Source organism: Caretta caretta, chromosome 3, assembly GCF_965140235.1.
Source record: "Caretta caretta isolate rCarCar2 chromosome 3, rCarCar1.hap1, whole genome shotgun sequence".
In the NCBI taxonomy this organism is placed as follows: domain Eukaryota; kingdom Metazoa; phylum Chordata; order Testudines; family Cheloniidae; genus Caretta; species Caretta caretta.
Window position 1 is genome coordinate 129,118,264 of NC_134208.1, and position 20,829 is coordinate 129,139,092.

Consider the following 20,829-nt stretch of genomic DNA (forward strand, 5'->3'; position numbering starts at 1 on the left):
TCAAAACTACATCCCTGAAAAGTCACAGACTGTAGCATCACTCACAACACCACAGAAGGCAAGAAAACAGTTTTTCACTTTCTTTACTTTAGGTTGTATTTTAATGATTCTTCTTTTATTGCATAACCAGAATAATAATAGTGCTAAAATATCCTCTCAGCAAACTGCTTGTGCCATTATCAAAAATGTCTTTGTCCAACTTCAACATTTCATCACTTGCAAAATCTAATTAATTGGCTCAGCTCTTCTGTTATGCACATCACCTCTTAATTTTAGTGTATTCAACCATGTAAGTAACATCATAGTCTGCATCTAATGAACTTGGACTAACAACATTAGACATTATATATATCCCAAGCTCTAAATATTTTGGATTTTAATATGTGAGCCTAACATATATTTCTTTTACTACCTCTTGCTTACTATTTGCTCTGATCTTCTTAAATTAAAACAAAGAAAATTCACACAAAACCCCCAAAACACAGGTTTAATGGAGAGTTGAAATCTACATCCCAGTCCAGGGTCAGAAATAGCAGCCTGGACTGTCTGTTGCCACGTACATGAGATACTGGGGCCACTGGATTTTAAGGCATAGTGGATCTATAGCCCTTCTCTGGCTCACCCCCATCCTATCTCACTACATCCTTATGCACTGGACCATGCAGGGCTGGCACAGAGACCCTCTCAGCAGTGCCCAGCCCACCTCTAGTGTGGCCCCTCTGCAGGGTTTAAGTGCTGAGGATGACCTTGCCTGGCCCTCTGCACTACAGGTGAACTTCACCAAAAGGGAAGAAGGATGGGTTTGTGGTTAAGGCATTGGACCAGGACACACAAAATTAGGAGGTGCTCAAATTCCACAGGGCTACAGGTCACACAGAGTTCCTAGACAGACAGGAATTTTCCATTACTTACCTGAACAAAAGCAAACCTCCAGACTTTTATATAAAACTACCAACAATAACAAGGATGCTCTTCTGAACTTTGCTCTCCATTGTACTTGTGCAACCCCACTGAAGTCAAGGGGGCTACATAAGTAGAAGTGAAAAGACACTATGGCCCACTGTTTAAATCTTGTCACATGGAAAAGCATCTATAATCTTCAAAGGAATTTCAGTGTCGGGTACTAGCTTCTAGGGACAAGATTTAGCCCTATGTTAATACTAGCAAACAACAGGGAAGTAAAAATGCTCATGCTCAAGTTAAGTGCTATCAGACTTAAGACAAATAACTCAAGAAACAATTTCCTCGGTTGCTGATGCAGCAGGAGGCTTAGTGTGAATACAGCAAATGACTCCTCTCTCTAATTATCCTTTTTTTTTACCATTTAGACATTTTTACAGCAGTGAACACACACACTTTTCTACTCATTCCTGTAAGTGTGCTGCAAAAGACTTTCTTTTGAGATTGAAAATACTCTACTTTGGCGCACTAAGACTGGTGCTCCACAGAGCTAATTCTAAGGGGAGATATATTTATATAAAGATGTGTATATGTGTGCACACACGTGTGTATGCATAAATATAAAATAAATTTTGCTTAATTGCTTTTATATTGTTGTGTTTCTAGCTGAAGTGAGGTGTTTGTGTGTTCCTCTCATGTGTGGTATGTATTTGACGGTTTAAGGTTTCTAAGGACTATTCTATATTTGACTGGAGAACGTAATTGTGGGTAAAACTAGCCCTAAAGTAAACACTTAATTCTGTGTTACATCTCTGAACTCGTCTCCAAGGCCTAACCTTGGAGTGTAACACCATGTGGTTTCAAATTCAACCCTTTAACAACAAATTATTTATATAAGCTGTGAAACCCACACAACATAGGCAGCAGTACAAAAAGAAATTGAAGCAAGTATACCATAGTAAAAGCCATAAGACCTTCAAAACAAACTAGCCTTTCCCTTTCGGCATGCAGTCCACTGAGAGTGAATTATTCATTACAATCCAACTAAATGTCCCCCTAGTTCTGCCATTTTACCCACAAGCTTGTGGGAAATTAAAGAACAGCATGAGGCCCCCAGAGAATTATTCTGAGTTGATAACACCTGCAGAGAACAGAGGTTTCACTATATTGTGATTACCATGTAACTGCCTTCACGTCAGCAAAAGTTATAATTGGGAGAAACTGAATATTTGCTCTGTGCTTAAGTGGTGAGGATTTTGTGTGGTTCCAATTCATGTTAAGTAGCAGAGTTATAACTGAGAATGTTTCAGAGCAACAGGTTATTTGTTTTAACAGTAAGGTTTTTTCTTTACAAAGATTACGGTCCAACTGCTCTCGCAATTTTATGAAACACACAATTAGGAACCCCAGTTCATTTTAAGCAAAATTGCCTGTAGCTGGCCTGTAACTATGAGAATTTTTTTTTTTTTTTGTAATTTCTTGTGAATTAAGACATATATTTATTTTCTTGTCTGGCTTTGCCTCACATGAATTGCTAACGTCTGATTTTTGAATTTTTGTGTGCGTCTGACAGCTGGATGGACAGCCACTGGAAAACATTCCTAACTATAACCTTTGTTTCTTACAGATGTGTCAAAGTTGTTACAAAGTGATGTGAAAAAATTGAAAGGTAGCTCCTAAATTAACCAATTTGGATATTAAAAATAAGTCAAAAAGAAAGAGAGAAGAGGTCAAGTCATCTCAAGCTATTGTTTACCTTGCTAATTTTTCTTCCTTAGTGATTTTATTTTCCATAAGCGCTGCATCAGTTCTTAGATTGTGTTCAGTGGAAAGTGGAGAATGATTAAAGCAAAGAGGAACTCTTGTAAGAGAGTCACATTTGGTTTCAGATATGTGCCTTTAGTATAACGGAACTTGCTTTAGTTAATTCCTGTTATATGCATCTTACATGAACAAAATAGCCCCAGTGCCAAGGGGAAATATATAAGACAGGGAATTCGTAACTGCATAAATGTATCACACATAATATTCAGTGGCTTCTGTTGCTGCACACAACTGCAAAACAGCTTAACCCATTCTGACTGTGCCACACAGTCACAGTGTGACACAGCAGCTCATTTCCTTGTATCAACATGGGACATATTAAACAATAACTTGCCAGACAAGGTTGAGCTTTTCAGTCTTTTTCAGATAATTCCACCTCCTTCTTGAGGGGCTGTTATGAAGTGTAATAAAGTAATGAATGCCTACTGATATACTAATCTTCCTTCCCCACAAGCCTTCTACACATTCCCCTCTTCTGCTTTGTGGAAGAACACTAGAGTAACTGAGCCTCCATTAAAGTATTTACTAGTAATATACTAAAGATAAGTTTGAGTTGCAAAATACGGATTTCAGTCCCCTGTCTCCTCTGCAAAGTCTGTGGGTATTTGGCTCATGCTGGAGTTTAGTTCAGTCCTTTACAGAGATAGGGGAAAGCATGAAGTTTGGATCGGGATCCTGGGAGTGGGGCAGGGCTGGGGGATAAAACAGGTGGATTGTGTAAGTGAAAAAATCAATCTGTCAACAACTGTCAGATTATCAGCTGAATCCCTATGCTCTAGAGGCACTGTTTTGAGATTGGATTTTCCAGTGTATATTTGTCCCATGAAATATGCACCTGAAGTTCTGAACTGTGCTGTCAATCTATTTTAGAGCATTAGCTCCCTGAGGCAGTGACTTTATTATTATTAAGTAGTATCACAGTAGCACCTAGAAGTCCCAACCAAGATCAGGGCCCCATTCTGCTAGGTGCTGTAAAGGAGACAGTCCCTGTCCCTGAAGAATTTACAATCTAAATAGATTAAACAGGCAAAGGATGGGAGAAAAGAAGTATTATCCCCATTTCACAAATGGCAAAATGAGGCACAGAGAGATTAACTGCAGAACACAGTGGTGGTGATCAACACATTTAAGAGTAGCGAAAGAGGGTATCTAAAACCAAGGTCATGCTACTTGGCTTGTACTCTGCATTGTCAAACTGTCTGATAGACAAACATCAAATGACTGTTTTTTTCAACATATCACACCAACAGAAAACTTATGTTACAAAGCAAAACAAAAAAAATCTTGAGATAAAAGGAGATGCATCCAAACCATGGGAGCTAGCTCTGAATCCAGACTCCCCTGACTTCAAGGGTCATTAGACCTGTTTTCTGGTTCTGATCCATCATATAGAGATGGGCCTGAGTCTAGAAATTTGGACCTAGTCCAGGATGTGAACTTGCCCAAAGTTTGTGGAGAGCTTAAATATAGTATTCTGGTTCAGATCCATCTCCAACAAAGAAATATTTTTGGAGTTAAATTATTATGTGGAAAACGAAACACAAGAAAAAGGAAATTCTGTTTCCCTCCCAGGTTGTCCAGGGGCCAAGAAGAATGAGTTCCTGACCAGTGTTCTGGATGCACTCTCCACCGATATGGTCCACGCAGTCTCCGATCCATCATTGTCTTCCAGCAGGTGGGTTTTACTTGGGTGATTGGAAATGGATCTGTAGTGTGTGCCTTTAAAGAGTTCTGACTGCCTTTGGAAATTAAAAAACAAAACAAAAAAACTCTTTTAAACAGCAATTTTATTTCTACCTCCATGAAGTGCAAACAGATTCCATTAGAACTGTTAGGGAATATCTCCGCAAAAATATCATGGGCTGTATCCACCAGACAGAAACTTAAAGCCTTTGTTGTTGTTGTTTTGGTGTCTGAATTCTCACCAGCAGTACAGCATCAGGTCAAATAAGTCACCCCAGTCCTGATTTTTGTTTTCTTACTAAACTTCACTTGAAGAAAGTGGGCTGTTTTCCTGCTTTCAATTTTGCCTGGTTTCTTCAAAAAAATAGATGTCTGCAGCTACTGTAGCTAGGATTTAAAATGCCTAAGTACTAACAATCTTCAGGCTTCTGGGTACAAGCTGCTTACCTACCTGGGGTCAGGAAGGAATTTATAGTATTGCACTAGTCAAACACATTATGGGGATTTTATGCTTTCTTTAAAAATATCAATCATGGGTCACAGCTGGAGTCAAGATACTGGACTACACTGACTGTCTGATCCAGTAAGCCATTGTGTTTTGATGTTCTTCTCCTTTGCATGGTGATATCCTTTACCCATTTATTTCTATCTTCAGAATTTCCTTCATCTACTTTAGACTAAATTAATGGATTAGGACCATATTTCGCTCACCAGAGGCTCTTAAGTAAACTAACCAGTCATGAGATAAGAGGGAAGGTCCTCTCATGGACCAGTAACTGGTTAAAAGATAGGAAACAAAGGGTAGGAACAAATGGTCAGTTTTCATAATGGGAAGTGGTAAATCGTGGAAATGGGAAGTGGTAAATGATTTGGAAATGAGGATTAACTGTGAAGTGGCAAAATTTGTATGCAATACAAAATTACTAAAGACAGTTAAGTCCAAAGCTGATTATGACGAGTAACAAAGGGACCTCATAAAACTGGGTGACTGGGAAACAAAATGGCAGATGAAATTCAATATTCATAAGTGCAAAGTAATCCATGTTGGAAAAAATAATCTCAACTATAAATTAAAAAGTGATACAGTCTAAATTAGGTGTTTCCACTCAAGAAAGAACTTGGAGTCATTGTGGATAGTTTCCTGAAAGCAATGTGCAGTATCAAAAAAGCTAACAAAAAGTTAGGAACCATTAGGAAAGGGATAGATGATGAAACAGAAAATATCATAATGCCACTATGTAAATCTGTGGTATGCCCACACCTTGAATGCTATGTGCAGTTCTGGTTATCCCACCTCTCAAAAATATATTAGAATTGGAAGAGGTACACAGAAGGGCAACAAATATGATTAGGGATATGGAACAGCTTCCATAGGAGGGGAGATTAAAAAGACTGGGACTGTTCATCTTAGACGAGTGATGAGTATGGGGTGATATGATACAGTCTATAAAATCATGAATGGAGTGGAGAAAATGAATAGGGAAGAGTTATTTACCCCTTCACGGAACACAAAAGCTAGGGGTCACCCAACGTAATTAGTAGGCAGAAGGTTTAAAACAAACATAAGGAAATGTTTCTTCAGAGAATGCAAAGTCAACCTATTAAACTTGTTGTCAAGGGATGTTGTGAAGGCCAAAAAGATCACTGGGTTCAAAAAGGAATTAGATAACTTCATGGAGTATAGGTCCATCAATGGCTAGTACCCAAGAGGGTCAGGGATGCAACACCAGGCTCCTCTGGGTGCCCCTATACCTCTGATTACCAGAAGCTGGGACTGGACTATGGGGGATGGATCACTTGACATTGCTCTGTTCTTTCCATTCCCTCTGCAGCATCCAGCACTAACCACTGTCAGAGACAGGATACTGAGCTAGATGGATCATTGGTCTGATCCATCAGGCAGTTCTTATGTTATTGGTTATACCCTGGCTACTTCATTGACTTCAATGGAGCTTCCAAAATGTAACTGAAAGCAGACTCTGACCTTCAGCCTAGAATTTAGCATTCAGCATGTTGAAATAGCAATGAGAGTGGGAGATGCTAAAAGAATATAATGGTCAAAAGCAATAAGGTCAGTTAATTAAGCACCTCATTTGAATCTCTGCAATGGGAATTTTTAAATAAGCCATGGGAAGGAAAACAATAACTTCCATTCCATTTCTCAGTGTGCAGTTTGTATGTGAGAAGTTTCAATTCATAAATCTTAGAAGTGGCTTTTATGCCAAGTAGAACACTGTTTCCTTTCTTTTAATACAATGTAATGTCCTGCCATCCATACATCTCAGATATGTTTTTCAGCAGAGCAATCATGCTGTGACCATTCCTCTTCTCTCTGGAGAAGCCAGAGCTATTGCTACACCATGGCTTCTAGCCTCTGGATTCCACAACACACTCACTCAATATTTTTCTGTGGTAACCATGTGTCTTCTGTGATTGTATACTTAAATCACAACAGAGACAAGAATTATTAATTCCTGTACTTCCCCTTCTTTATGGCAGGAAGATATTTTAGCATCATCATCTTTACCAGAGAAACAGGAAATTGTGCATATTTGTCTTTATTCTCATCTGCCTATCTGCATTTTCTTTCTGACGCTGGCTCTTGTCAGCGTCCTTGAATCATGACTGGTTTTGTGTGTATTTGTGTGATGGTACCCTCTAGTTGCTGCATCACAGAATATAAGGGGCCTGCTATTGTTAGCCTCTATGGCAGGAGTTCTCAAACTGGGGTTGGGACCCCTCAGGGGGTCATGAGGTTATTACCTGGGGGGTTGCGAGCTGTCAGCCTCCAACCTAAACCCCACTTTGTATCCAGCGTTTCTAATGGTGTTGAATATATAAAAAAGTGTTTTTAATTTATAAGTGGGGGGTTGCACTCAGAGGCTTGCTATGTAAAAGGGGTCACCGATACAAAAGTTTGAGAACCACTGCTCTCAATCTTCTTTAGTTTAAGTGGCAGAGACTTGGAATTTGCAGCAGAACCAGAATTCCAGTCTCAACTCCCCAGTGGTAGGGATGTGTGATTTATAATGGTCACATATAAAATGTTTGCACCGATATGAACATTTTTACTGATTCACCATTTTAAAACTTTCAAACCACCAAAAAAATTTAAGTGCGATCACTGTATAATAATGGCGTTCATTTACAGCTCTTGTAAAAGCTGGACTTCTCAGGACTTCAAGAATTAGTCACAAATGATTTCTCAAGTCACCCTACCTCACTAAAATACCCTTATCCACCAGTACTAATCTAATGATTCATAAGTAACATAAGAGGACTGTGTGATCAAATGTAAAGCTTAATGTTCTGTTTGCATTGCAGGCTTTCAGAACCTGATCCAAATCATACTCTGGAAGAGAGAGTGGTCCACTGGTATTTCAAACAACTTGATAAAAATTCCAGTGGTGACATCGGCAAAAAGGAAATCAAACCGTTCAAGAGATTCCTGCGAAAAAAGTCTAAGCCCAAAAAATGTGTGAAGAAGTTTGTAGAATACTGTGATGTGAACAATGACAAATCCTTATCAGTTCAAGAATTAATGGGTTGTCTGGGAGTAACAAAAGAAGAAGGTAAAGCAGACACAAAGAAACGCCACAGTAAGAACTTTTTCTAACTGTCCTTTTAACTAGATTTTTTGATCAGGCAGACATTAATGTTATAGTTGATAGGCCACAGCTTTGGAAATCCTGCAAAAGGTATAAAAACGGTGATGGCAACTATGACTAGCTAATAAAGGTTTTTCAGTTCAAGTGGTAGGGTTGGTGCTTTTGTATCAGATGGCCAACAGTTCAAGTCCCAACAGAGGCAACAGCCTCACTCTCTGATCACCAAATACTATCCTGGTGAAGTTAGTATTGCATGATAGGAAGACAAAGAGGGTAAGTTAGTACGGGATTCCACCAGAAGGTCACTCCAGCAGAACACCACGTTCTGGCTATGATGAAGACACATTTGCTTGTTCTTTGGTGTCTTGCTATGGAAGGAAGCAAACTACTTCACTTTCTAATAGCTACTCGAGCCATTTCTAGAGCACCACTGAATGGCTCTGAAGAATGTGCATCCATCCCTCCATTAGGCAGGCAGAATGGTTGCTGGTACACAGAGACTTTGAGAACTGATGGAGAGGGAGTCAAATAATTGAAGATCCTTTGAGCACTGAGGAAATCACCCACAGCATCCCTGAGAATGCTGGAAAGTGGGAGAGAAAGTCTCTTTTGATACACTTCTTTTGTATTATAAGAGGCTGTAATTAAAATGTGAATGTAGAATAGCTGTACAGTTTGCTTAATATTTTTAAGAACATAGAAGAGGGACCCCAATCAAAGACCAGTAAACAAAGCTATCACAAGTGTGATAAGGAAAGAGAGGGAACATACTGACTGGGAAACTTCTGTCAGAAACAAATTGTTCCCCATACAGCTTTTATTCATGACCAGATATTGTAGGTCAGAGAAAATAGGATAACAGCAGTAGACTGCAGTCATAAAGGAAACTGGCTATTAGCAGACTAATGGATTTTGTAAAACATATCTAATCCAGTACATTTTCTGTGGGTTGAATAATAATAATACTCAGTACTTTTCACCTATACAGCAGATCTAAAAATCATTCAGCAAAGGTACAGAAGTATCATTATCCCCACTTACAGAGGTCAAAATGGAAAGTTAACAACCTGGTTAAAGTCAACAGCCTGATTCTCATTTACATGAAGGCTACTATACACTCCTCTGGCTGTGTACAAAGGTGCAAATGTAACAATTTACCCATTTACATCTACTTTAAGGCCCCATTGCACTGCCAGGCAGTGCCCAGCAGTCTTAGTTTAAATGAGGACCAGGCCCTAAGGCCAGGTCTACATTACAGACCTATATCAATATAACTGTGTCGTTCAGGGTTATGAAAAATCCACACCGCTGAGCGATGTAGTTATACTAACCTAGCCCCGTGAAGACAGTGGTATGTTGGCAGGAGAGCTTCTCCCGTCGATATAGCTATCGCCTCTCAAGCAGGTGAATTAACTACACTGACAGGAGAAGCTCTCCCAAGTGTAGGAGTATCTTCACCAAAGTGCTACAGTTGCATCAGGGCAGCTGCACCACTGTGGTGCTGTACGTAAAGACAAGCCCTAAGTGATTTGACCAAGGACACACAGCAAGTTAGTGACCGGACTGGGACTAAAACCCAGTTTTACTCACTCAGTCTCCTATACTCTGCCCAATGGACAACTCAGTGGATTTTGGTTGCTGGAAATTGAAACTGCTGGCTTTCTGTCAAATCAAAAATGTCAAAGAAAATTTGACAAAAATAAAAAAAAAAAGCCACTGAAATTTTTTTGCGAGGGAAAAATAAGTTCCCCACTAGCCCTAATCATTTTAAGGTGTGTTTTGGGGTTTGGTTTGTTTCGTTTTTAAAAAGGTTCATCTTTAAAATTTGGGGAACGTGTCCTGACTGATGAGCCGGATTCTTCTCTCACTTACTCCAGTGTAAAGTGGGAATGACTTCACTGAAGTCAGATTTACACTGGTGTAAGAGAGGGGAATTAGGCCTGATGTGTACAGGTGATTCCATAATCTTGAATGGGTGCTACACATGCCACATGGGCACCATTTCTTCTATCAACAGATATAAAACCAGAGAATCACAATTCCTACCTTGGTTCCCCTTGGCTCCAGCAGAAGGCAAGTTCCAGCAGCCATTTACAGGGTACATGTTTCTTCCCCCATTGCACCAGCTCACTCTGCTGGCCAGCATCTTGGGAGTCAAAACTAAGGTTCCATCTGCTCCACACCTCCTCTCCACCTACTCACTACCAAGGGCAGGGGGAGTTGAGACTCCATGAAGCCTGCTTTCCTCCCTGCATTCGGATATGCTTCTGCATAGCCACTTAAGGGCAAGTGACAAAATTCCCCTTTATACATTAAATCATAATGATCCCTGCTGGGTGGTGGGGCATACACTGTGGTGTAGTGTTCAAAAATAAAAGGAAATGCCTCCAGACAGCCATCCGTTTTCCATGCTCTTTGTTCTTGAGGGAGATTAGAATAAAAATCAGAGCAATAAATAAATTAGTTTGAGATGTCCAACATTAATTGAATACATGACAACACTCACTAAACAAATGTCAGATATTTACTGGGAAGGAATCCAGTTATTCGGCTTTCAAGTCACTCCAATAAAGAGGCAGCTTTGTTACTGAGAAGGGGAAAGAAGAAAATGCACGTTTTAGTGAGATGTTTGAAATGGAGGATCTCACTTATGAAAAAATATGAAGTTCTATTGCTCCTAAGAATGACATTTCATAATGGGGGCTTCCTGTTCTCTAGAATGTTCTTATTTTTGCCATAAGCAATACAAGTGAAAATATACTGGGCAAACCAAAGGGAAAATATTTTCATGTAACCTTATTGAACTAGCCTAATGGAAGTTCATTAATCTAATCCCCATATATCTGGAACTAAATGTAACCTTATCACTAGTCATAGTATCACAGACAAGAGAAAAAGTCACCACATAATGCTGTTGTTTAAAGAACACTAAATGACTTGTCCAAGGTCACACAGAGTTGATGTTACAGTGGGATTAGTAATCAGGAGTCCCCTGCTGCTGTCACCACATTGCCTCTCTGTCAAAGTCCATCTTAACAGAAAATTAGTGATCAAGTCTGTCTTGTAGGCAAAGCAATCGTCTAGCCCCATGGAAAGTTTGTGATGCAGAGCATTTCATTAATGATTGCTCATTGCTTATAAACACCCAGAATCATGGCCCATTTCCAGCAGTTCCTGTCAGTTAAAACCAAGGATTTTACACAGGTTTTCTAGGGTCTCTGAGGAGATGCTGCCCCCCGCCCTTTGTCTGTGTTACTGGGTATTTTCATAGTGCGGCCAGTTTAGATAAGACATTCCACTGCATTTTGGTTTCATCATTGGGTCCTGTTCATGTATTCCAGTTGTGCCACTGGCATGGACAAGAAATGCAGATTTGGTCTAGATCAGGGGTGGCCAACCTGAGCCTGAGAAGGAGCCAGAATTTACCATTGTGCATCGCCAAAGATACATCAGCAGCCACCCCATCAGCTCCTCCATGCCCCCAGTAGCACCTAACCTTCCATCCCTGTGCCTCCCGCCTGCCGTGATCAGCTGTTTTGTGGTGTGCAGGAGGCTGGGGGGGGGAGGGGACAGGGGAGGAGGAAGCGCAAGGGTGAAGCAGGCTCATGGGAAGGGGTGGAGTGGGACTGGGGCCTGGGGTAGAGCCAGGGGTTGAGCAGTGAGCACCCTGTAGCACATTGGGAAGGTGGCGCCTGTAGATCCAGCCCCGGAGTTGGCCCCTCTGCAAGGAGCTGCATATTAACCTCTGAAGAGCTGCATGTGGCTCCGGAACCATAGGTTGGACACCCCTGATCTAGATGCTTCAAATGCAGCAAGCAGCATGGATACAAAATTTTGCACTGTGGTGACTTTTCTTTGATCAAATTTACATTGCTGTACACTGTAGGCAGACGGCATGGAAAAATTTCCATTCCACTTCAGCTGCATTCTCCAGCCCTTATAGAGCAACCATTGCAATATTCTGCAGTAACGTGTAGCACACTGCTGATTACAATATTACTGTAGTGGTTTTAACTGGAAAGCACTTTAGGATGTTATTTCTGTAATAGGGAAACATTGTTGATCCACTAACAATAAGAAAAATGTACTCAGTATTGCACAGAAACAACATGCAAGCCATTCTCATGACATTTTTCCCCTCTCTTCCACCAGCCCCCAAAAATAATCCTGAAAGCACTTCCTCCAACAGACAGGTGAGTACTGGAAAGGCCTCTCCATCCTGTATTTTTTAGCTGTTATAGTTTCAGCCTTAAGGCTACCCATACTCGTCATCTGACATTGTGACCTGGGTGGAAGGATTCCCCATGGAACTGTTCAGCGAACAGCCTGTTTATTCAGACCAGTTGAAATTCTCACTCATGCAGAGGGCCCACACAAAGCCTATGCACCTCTTACGCCCCACTTAGGGCTTTCTTCACTAGTGCAGTGATGTGTTTTTAACCCACCTAGAGTAGCCCAGGCAGTTGTAGTTTTAACACATTTGCTGGTTGAGGTAAACCTTAGTTGGCAATCTAGGGTTTACCTTGACCAGCTGACATGTTATAACTACAACTTGCCTTGTCTACAGTAGGATTATAATAAATGCCAAGAACACTCTTCTTTCCTAGTGAAGACAAGACCAGTCAGGGTATAAATGGGGCCTAGATCGCTATAGTTATTTATTAGAGTTAGTGTGCTTGGTGCCATACAGGACACAGTGATAGACTCCCTGCCCAGGAGACAGACATTGAACAGATAGGATGCACTGGGAAGGCCAGCGGAGGGAGCTGAAGGTGACTTTCTTTGGTGTGGATTTATATTTATATATAATTTTAAATTAACAATTCACTTCTGGAGGGCATCAGGGATAGAACTGCCAGTTACTTTTATATCAGGTACACCATAAGAGAGACGCCATGTAACCATTATTAATGCACACGAGACAAAAGCCAATTCATCATCTGCTTCTAAGTTACTAATGAAACTACATTATTTAAAGTAACAATCCAGGGGATTAAATAGCAGCATTAAATGAGACAGAATGATCATTGTGCTATGAAAGGGACATAATTGTGGTTAATTAAACACCACTTCCTATCTATTGGAGAGCTAAATTTGTCAAAAAACAAACAAATACAGGGTGAAATTGCTATAGCATTCCCCAAAGCTAAGGCAAAGCTCTTTGATTGCTGCTAGCCAATTTGTTACTTATTTTATCTCTTGATTTGTTTAATGTTGGGTGCACACTTCCTAATGCAAGCTTTGTATTTGTTGCGGGTTTTACCAGAGCTCTCCTACACACGCCTTTGATGGAATGTAAAACGTTCTCACAACTACAGAGATGTGATAAATTTTCCTTTGTTTAAACAAATGTTCATAGTCTTAACTTTTCAAATCCTGCCCGCAAATCATTTACACTTTAAACAGGGCAGCCTGAAAACAATGACTATGGCGGAACTCAAAAAATGTTCAAAGAGTTATTTTAATTACATAATAGCAAATATTGGCACATGAGTGTAACGCTCAAAGCATAACATGCCCCCCTCCCCTTTTCCTGTAATCTGATTCTAACATGTAGCATCTATAATGAAAGAGCCTACTGTTTCTATTTTAAAAAGAAATCTTTACATATTTTTGCTGACTCAGAATCCATTATTTTAAAAGCTGTTGGAAAGAAATGACAGCCTTGAATCTTAAAAAGTTGGCTGTGCAAGCCATCTGTTGGCAGTCACACTGTATAACAATGCAAAGCTACAAATGTCCCTCATATGCAAAAGGTGGCTTTCATCACAAAAGCTTGCACTTGAAAGGAAGCCATTGGAAATTAAGTAATCTGGTTAGGAGCTGCTCAGAAGAAACCACCTGCCTAAAAGGGAATGATCAAATCAGCCACTTTAGAGATGGGCAAGTGAACGAGAATCATCATGGGAAGGACCACATCATTTTCCTTAGTAATTCTTTTTTTAATTGGAAGAGTGAACAAAGCATTACCCCATATTCAGTAACATAGATTGTGTGAATATATAGATACAGCACATACACCAAGTCCATGTAGTCTTATGTGTGACTTTTCAATCTGAAATAAAATATGAATAGAGTTCAAAGAATTAGGTTAGTGGCCACATGCCACTTGCTTTACTCAGCTTCCTGCTACCCATCTCTCTCTCTCTCTCTCTCTCTCTCTCACTCACACACACACACACACACAGAGCAAATATTCTGGGATGTATTAACAGGGATGTAATTTGTAAGACATGGTAACTGACCTGTTCTACTCAGCACTGATGAGGCCTCAGTTGGAGTATTATGTCCAATTTTGAACAAAAAAAATATATGGATAAACTAGAGAGAGTCCAGAAGAGAGCAATAAAAATTTTTGAAGTTTTAGAAACTCAGCCTATGAGGAAAGGCTAAAAAACAACTAGATATGTTTAGTCTTGGGAAAAGAAGACTGAGTGCAGATCTAATAACAATCTTCAAATATGTTAAGGGCTGTTATAATGAGGACCATGATCAATTGTTCCCCATGTCCGTCCACTGAGGGTAGGAGAAGTAGTAATTGGCTTAATCTGCAGCAAGGGAGATTTAGGTTAGATATTAGGAAAAAACTTTCCAACTGTAAAGGTAATTAAGCACTGGAGATTCGGCAAACACCTGTCAAGGATCGTTTGGATATATTTGGTCCTGCCCCATCACAAAGGGCTGGACTAAGTGACCTCTTAAGGTCCCTTCCAGATCTACATTTCTATGAGTCTATATCAGTTAGAGCCATATTGGGAAAATATAAAAATTGTAAGGCCATATTTTCTTTAAAAGGACACATGCAGCCCAGAGGAATGTACAGTGAAACTACAACTGGTACATAAGTCATTTGCCAGTGGTCTATTTCCTATGCGGCACATGCCATAGAAAGCATATTAGAAGGTTCTGCAACTTGCATAGATGGGAAGATTAATTTCCAGTTTGTAGTCCTGATTTACTACTATCTCAGAAGTCAGGTCCTCTTCCAGTGTGAAGTTCACTGATCCATAAAGCTTAGAGAAGAAACTTAACTCCATAGCTGTCGAAAAGGCAGCTCAATATCATAGATACAAACAAATACTAGAAAACAACCAAGACAAGCTCCTAAGAAAGAAACCCAACAGCTCTCTCGTTCCCAACTCTTGCTGCATTTGCTCAGAAAGGAGTTCCAAAGAACTCTTTGCGAGAACAGCACGCCCTTAAACATACAGTATCTATATAAGGACCCAGATTTATCCCACCACGACAGCTTTTATTATCTAGAGCATTGTGTTTCACAGAACCCAAGGATGCCATAGGTAGAAGGTTGTAAAGATGTTGCTTTGGTCAATCTATATGGACAGCAAAATAGATTGTTAACTCTTTGGGCGGTAAGGTTTGTTTTTTATGTGTGTTTGTACAACATCCAGCAAAATGGGGCCATTATCTTGATTGGGGACTATGGACAGCACTGGAATATAAATAATAAGTGTTGGTATGTGAATGAAATTACTTGCAGGCATCACTAATAATAAAACCTTTTTTAAAAAATATCTTTTCAGCAAAGCTCTAAGAAGCAAGGATGAACAGCTTACATATCCAAGCCAGATCTCTTTGACATGTGGGAGATTTCCTCACCAAAAGGCAATAAAAAAAACAACCATAGTATTTGCACTTTGTACTTTAAAATGTAAATTCACCTTGTAGAAATGAGATATTTAAACAGACTGTTTTTTTAATCTGTGAAAATGTAACAGCTAGTTTTGAAAAATTATCACATACAATGTATGTGCCTTCTTTTGTCGTATGAAATCTGTACGTGTTGGAGATGTAAAAGTTTGCATTTAAACTTTTTTTAAAGCAGCTTTCTTGCAAACATTAATATAGAAACCTGCCTCTAAGTATCTTGGTTTCAATAGTATGCCTTGTTTTTCCTTACCAATACAGTCATTTAAACATAGTTATGCTGAAAAACTGCTTAAGATCTACTGTATTTACAATTTTGTCCAAGCAATGTTGGAGATTTTATGTTTCCAAGTCCAAGGGAAGTGTGAAAATTGCTGTTGACTCATTTTTGCAGCCTCTGATTGAATGGATATTTCCCTGTTGGTGACATTTTGATTTTATTATTTTGCTTTCCAAAGATAATGCAGTGAGAATGCAACCACTAAAGGATTCCAACAGCTATTCTATGGTTAGGGCTCTTGTAGAAAAATGTATTTTATCCATTTGAGGTGCCTTCCATTATAAATTTTACTAAGGTTTTTTGTTTGTTTGTTTTTGGGTGCGTGTGAGGATGTGTGTATCGGGTGGGGGGGGGGGGAGGTATGCCCTTTTGCCTGAATTAGTCATGCAACTAACTGAAAAGCAATATGATGGATCATCATATCACTCAAATTAGTTTCTGTCAAGCCCTAGAGCATTTTCCTGCAGTAAGCATAAGGCAGCAAAGGGACATATCTGTTCAGTATTGTAAATCTAATTATGAAGAGACAAAGAAGGCTAAACAGTCTTGTCTGTCTTTTGTTTTCCCTACACTTAGCTGAGCCCCCATCCATTCCTGGGGGTGCCGCAGGGTCTATGAGAAGGTAGAGCTATCACTGAACAAATTATGAATAGTTGCCATAAGGAGGTGTAGCCAGAAATCCCCCTGCCTTAGGCATTCTCCTTGCTCTCTGGGAGAAGTTCCTACAAGTTTTCATACCTTTTCTGTCATGTTTTCCTCTCTCTCTTTTCGTTCTCTCTTTTAGAGTGCCTTAAGGGAACAGGAGCTTGCAGATGTGAACTAGCAGGGAACTTGAAAAAAGGTTCAGACCTTGAACATTTGAATTGATCAATGCAGAGATCAATGGACTGCTGGCATCTAAAAACCCTAACATGTGGGTGGGGGGGGGGCACGTTGCAATGAGCAGCAATTTTATTCCATGTTGTTAAAATAAGTTGTGTGGAACCTGCCTTTGGAGCAATGTGTAGATTAGCTAGTCAGAAGGATGACCTGGCTCAAACTCGCATATGAAAAATCTTTGTTACGGAAACAAAATGTTTCATTTAAATTCCACAAGTGAATATATGCTGAAATATTGCTATGAGACTGCGCATATGTTGGAATTGTTAAAAAAAGAACGTGCCGAGGTGTTGTTGGTTGTTGTTTTTTTTGGAGGGGGGGGGCAAAATGCAAATGTGTGTTTTCTTTGTAAAAGCATTTTTTATTCAAAATTTGATACCCTTTTATCATGCTAAACTTTGAATTTAATTTTTTTTTAGATTAAAGCTTAGTATGCTATCAAACCTGTTCTGGTTGTTTTTCTTCTATGACGTGAATAGCCTTTAAGAGACAACAGAGGCTAATGAAGGAAATCATTTCCAGTCTTTCCTCCAACACACTTCTTTTCCAGCAGTGACCCACACGCTGTACCTACCGGTCAAGGTTCTTAGACAGCCCCCATCTCTCTGGTTTCCACACACCTCCTGAGGCAGCTTAAGAAGAACATTTAATAAGGTAACAGGAATATAGAACAAACCCAATGATGTGTTTGGTGTGTCTACAATCAATCACAGGGACATTATATCATTTCAACCTCCTTTTGTTCCCAGGTTCCTTGCAGACTGTTATCTTGCCCTATATTGGTTCATGTCTGTTCCACATTGTAAATTCTTCGAGATAGGAACTTTGGGCCAGATCCTCAGCTTGTCTGTAAAATGCACAGCTGAGGTGGGGTATAAGTAAAAATAATAGGCTCAGTGCTGGAAGGTGTTAAGTACTCAACACCTCTCAAGAAAGCCCAGCAAGACTGGGCCCAATAGGATTAACAATAGCATTTGTAAGAAGGAATCTGACTCGACATCACTGTGCTCTTCAGAAGGGATGTTACGTGTATGCAATGGGAACAATCTTCCATGGAAATGTCCATGACACACACATTTTTTTTTCAAAAACAAGGGTAAGAATTTGTCACTAGCCATTAGAATCAGTTTGTTTGAAGAATAGTCTTAGGTGCTTTTAAAGTCTTCAATCAATGTTATGACCATTATCCGAACTATCCGAAGAGCAGTATGGGATTTAACAACATGGCTCTTCTGAAAGTCAATGGCTAAATCCTCAGAAGTTATTTCAAAAATCTTAGGGATTATAATCATGTAAATATTCCCCTGCCACAACCATGGTTTGGTTTTAATGCCCTGCAACTGAGCTATTATAAATAATACATTGTTCTTAAAACTGGATTTAGAGCTGAGCCAAAAGCAAAACCCCTGATAACATACCTGATCATCAGGGAAATTCAGTGCTGGCCCATATATCTATTTGGAGACAAGCTTAGACCCTTCATTTCTACATCCACAAACTGGAGAAATGCAGATGTAGCTTAGGCCCTCTTTTTGTAACCAGACGTGTTCCTGATCCTACAAAGGGAGCTATGTTGATAGACCCTTGGGCCCATGCAGAGTACCAATGACTTCTTTGGGACTCCCTGTAGGTCTAAGGGTATGTCTACGCTTTGAGCTGGAGGTATAATTTCCAGTTTGAGGAGCAATACCTGCACAACCTCTGATCAAGCTTGTGCTCTAAAAATAGAAGAGTAGCCCTCCAGGGCAAGGGACTAGCTTCCCAAGTACATGCCTAGCTTGTTCATCAGGTATGTATTTAGCTGCCCCAGAGCTAGCCACCCGAGTACGTACCCATCCAAGATGCCAGGCATGTGCTCAGGAGGCTAGCCCCTCCCGCCATTCGCACCATGCCAACTGAGTACATACTCTGTCCAAGATGTGAGGTGTGTACTGGGGAGGTATTATGTAACTAGATTTTATATTAAGAACTGGTGTCAGGCTCTTTAATGTGGGAAGTGAAAGGTTTATTACTTTTGTTTTCTCTAAGATGGCAAATTGATGTCATTTTGGAGTAATTACTTTGACATTAAATGGAAAATAATTAAGTTTATTAATGTCTGAAGCATTAGACTGATTACAGTAAATTAATGATACCAATTGTATACTTTGCCCTTTTGAATGGTTTCAATTCAAGTGAAAATATGTCCTTTGTTTAAAAAGCTCCACTATTTGATGGTATTTTTTATTAAATAAAAGTTTATGTAGGAAGCATTCAGCAAACAAAGGAACATCTTTCTCTACCTCAAACTACAGAGCAGGGAAAAAAAACTTCAATTTTTAGCTGTAGCAGAAACAAATATATTTGCACAATGACCCCCTCTCAAGTTCTTTCTTCCGCATCTTGTCACAGGTCCTATCCTAGGTCTAGTGTCACTGCTGAAATACTACATGGCACATGTAAAGAGTGTACATTGACAGATGAATCCATTGCAAGCATATGAACGATGCAATGCTGCCCAGTAAAATAGTCAACTGTGGGTATCTTTTCACCAGAGAGCATCTTTTTTCTTGATATTAGTGCTGCACATAAAGTTTCATACTGATTTTTGTGTGTTGAATGACTCTTCGCTCTGATGTAATGTCCGCTCCCTCATGCCATGGATACTCTGAAAGAACAACTTTCCTACAACTCAACCCAATAAATAAGATCAATCTATTTCAAGGGAAAGGCTGCAACTTCATTAAAGTGTAAAATTTTGAGTATACAACGTATAAAAGTATATCAGTATCTCTTAAACTATTTTATAAATAAAGGGTTTAACTCACTAGCCTGAGGTTCACTCCATCATTAAAAGTACAACCATGATTATGCCTGTCTTGCTAGCCCAAATACTTATATGGCCCTTATTACTCTCATATCTGAGCACTTCACTATCTTCAACATCCTTTTCCTCATAACAGCCCTGAGAGATAGGAAAGTGCTATTAGCTTCCTTTTACAGATGAGGAACTGAGTCACAGAGAGACTAAATGACTTGCTCCAGGTCACACAGAATTCTATGGTGCAGTAGGGAATTGAACCCTGTCTTCCAAAGTCCAGGCTAACACCCTAGGCTCTTTACCAACTTTCCCCTCTCCAGTCAGACTTTTCCCAGGCTATTGATTGCTGTTTGACAAACCCTTGTCTGTTCACCACACAAAGGAACAGTTCTCCACCTCTTAACTCAAAGCTGATCTACAGGCAGTGTTTCTGTACCCAGGGCTTTACACTGAGGCCAAGATGTGGGACCCAACAATAAGGGACACAGGGAAAACAGTGCAGGAATCTGTAAACGGGAGATTACTCCATAGCATGGGTTCTCATCATGGGAGCTTGTCACCCAGAGGAATCACAAACAGTTCAAATGGAGGGGCAGGGTGGGATTTGCAACCACTCTTCCTTTCATAGAATATAGAATATCAGGGTTGGAAGGGACCTCAGGAGGTCATCTAGTCCAACCCCCTGCTCAAAGCAGGACCGATCCCCAATTAAATGATCCCAACCAGGGCTTTGTCAAGCCTGACCTTAAAATCTTCTAAGGAAGGAGATTCCACCACCTCCCTAGGTAACGCATTCCAGTGTTTCACCACCCTCCTAGTGAAAAAGTTTTTCCTAATATCCAACCTAAATCTCCCCCACTGCAACTTGAGACCATTACTCCTTGTTCTGTCATCTGCTACCACTGAGAACAGTCTAGAGCCATCCTATTTGGAACCCCCTTTCAGGTAGTTGAAAGCAGCTATCAAATCCCCCCTCATTCTTCTCTTCTAAAGACTAAACATCCCCAGTTCCCTCAGCCTCTCCTCATAACTCATGTGTTCCAGTCCCCTAATCATTTTTGTTGCCCTCCGCTGGACTCTTTCCAATTTTTCCACATCCTTCTTGTAGTGTGGGGCCCAAAACTGGACACAGTACTCCAGATGAGGCCTCACCAGTGTCGAATAGAGGGGAACGATCACGTCCCTCGATC

The 20,829-nt window shown here is 40.1% G+C and overlaps 1 protein-coding gene across 2 annotated transcripts in view; it reads left to right on the plus strand.

The window, feature by feature from the left end:
• Positions 1-17,282, plus strand: part of SMOC2 (SPARC related modular calcium binding 2) — a 178,151-nt gene extending 160,869 nt beyond the window's left edge. For both annotated transcript variants that reach the window (XM_048843976.2, XM_048843977.2), the window contains exons 10-13: positions 4,297-4,399; positions 7,732-8,006; positions 12,168-12,208; positions 15,557-17,282. In XM_048843976.2, coding sequence (XP_048699933.1) covers positions 4,297-4,399; positions 7,732-8,006; positions 12,168-12,208; positions 15,557-15,580 — 443 coding nt within the window. In that variant the 3' untranslated portion in view covers positions 15,581-17,282. The remainder of the gene's footprint in view (positions 1-4,296; positions 4,400-7,731; positions 8,007-12,167; positions 12,209-15,556) is intronic.
• Positions 17,283-20,829: the final 3,547 nt, after the last annotated feature.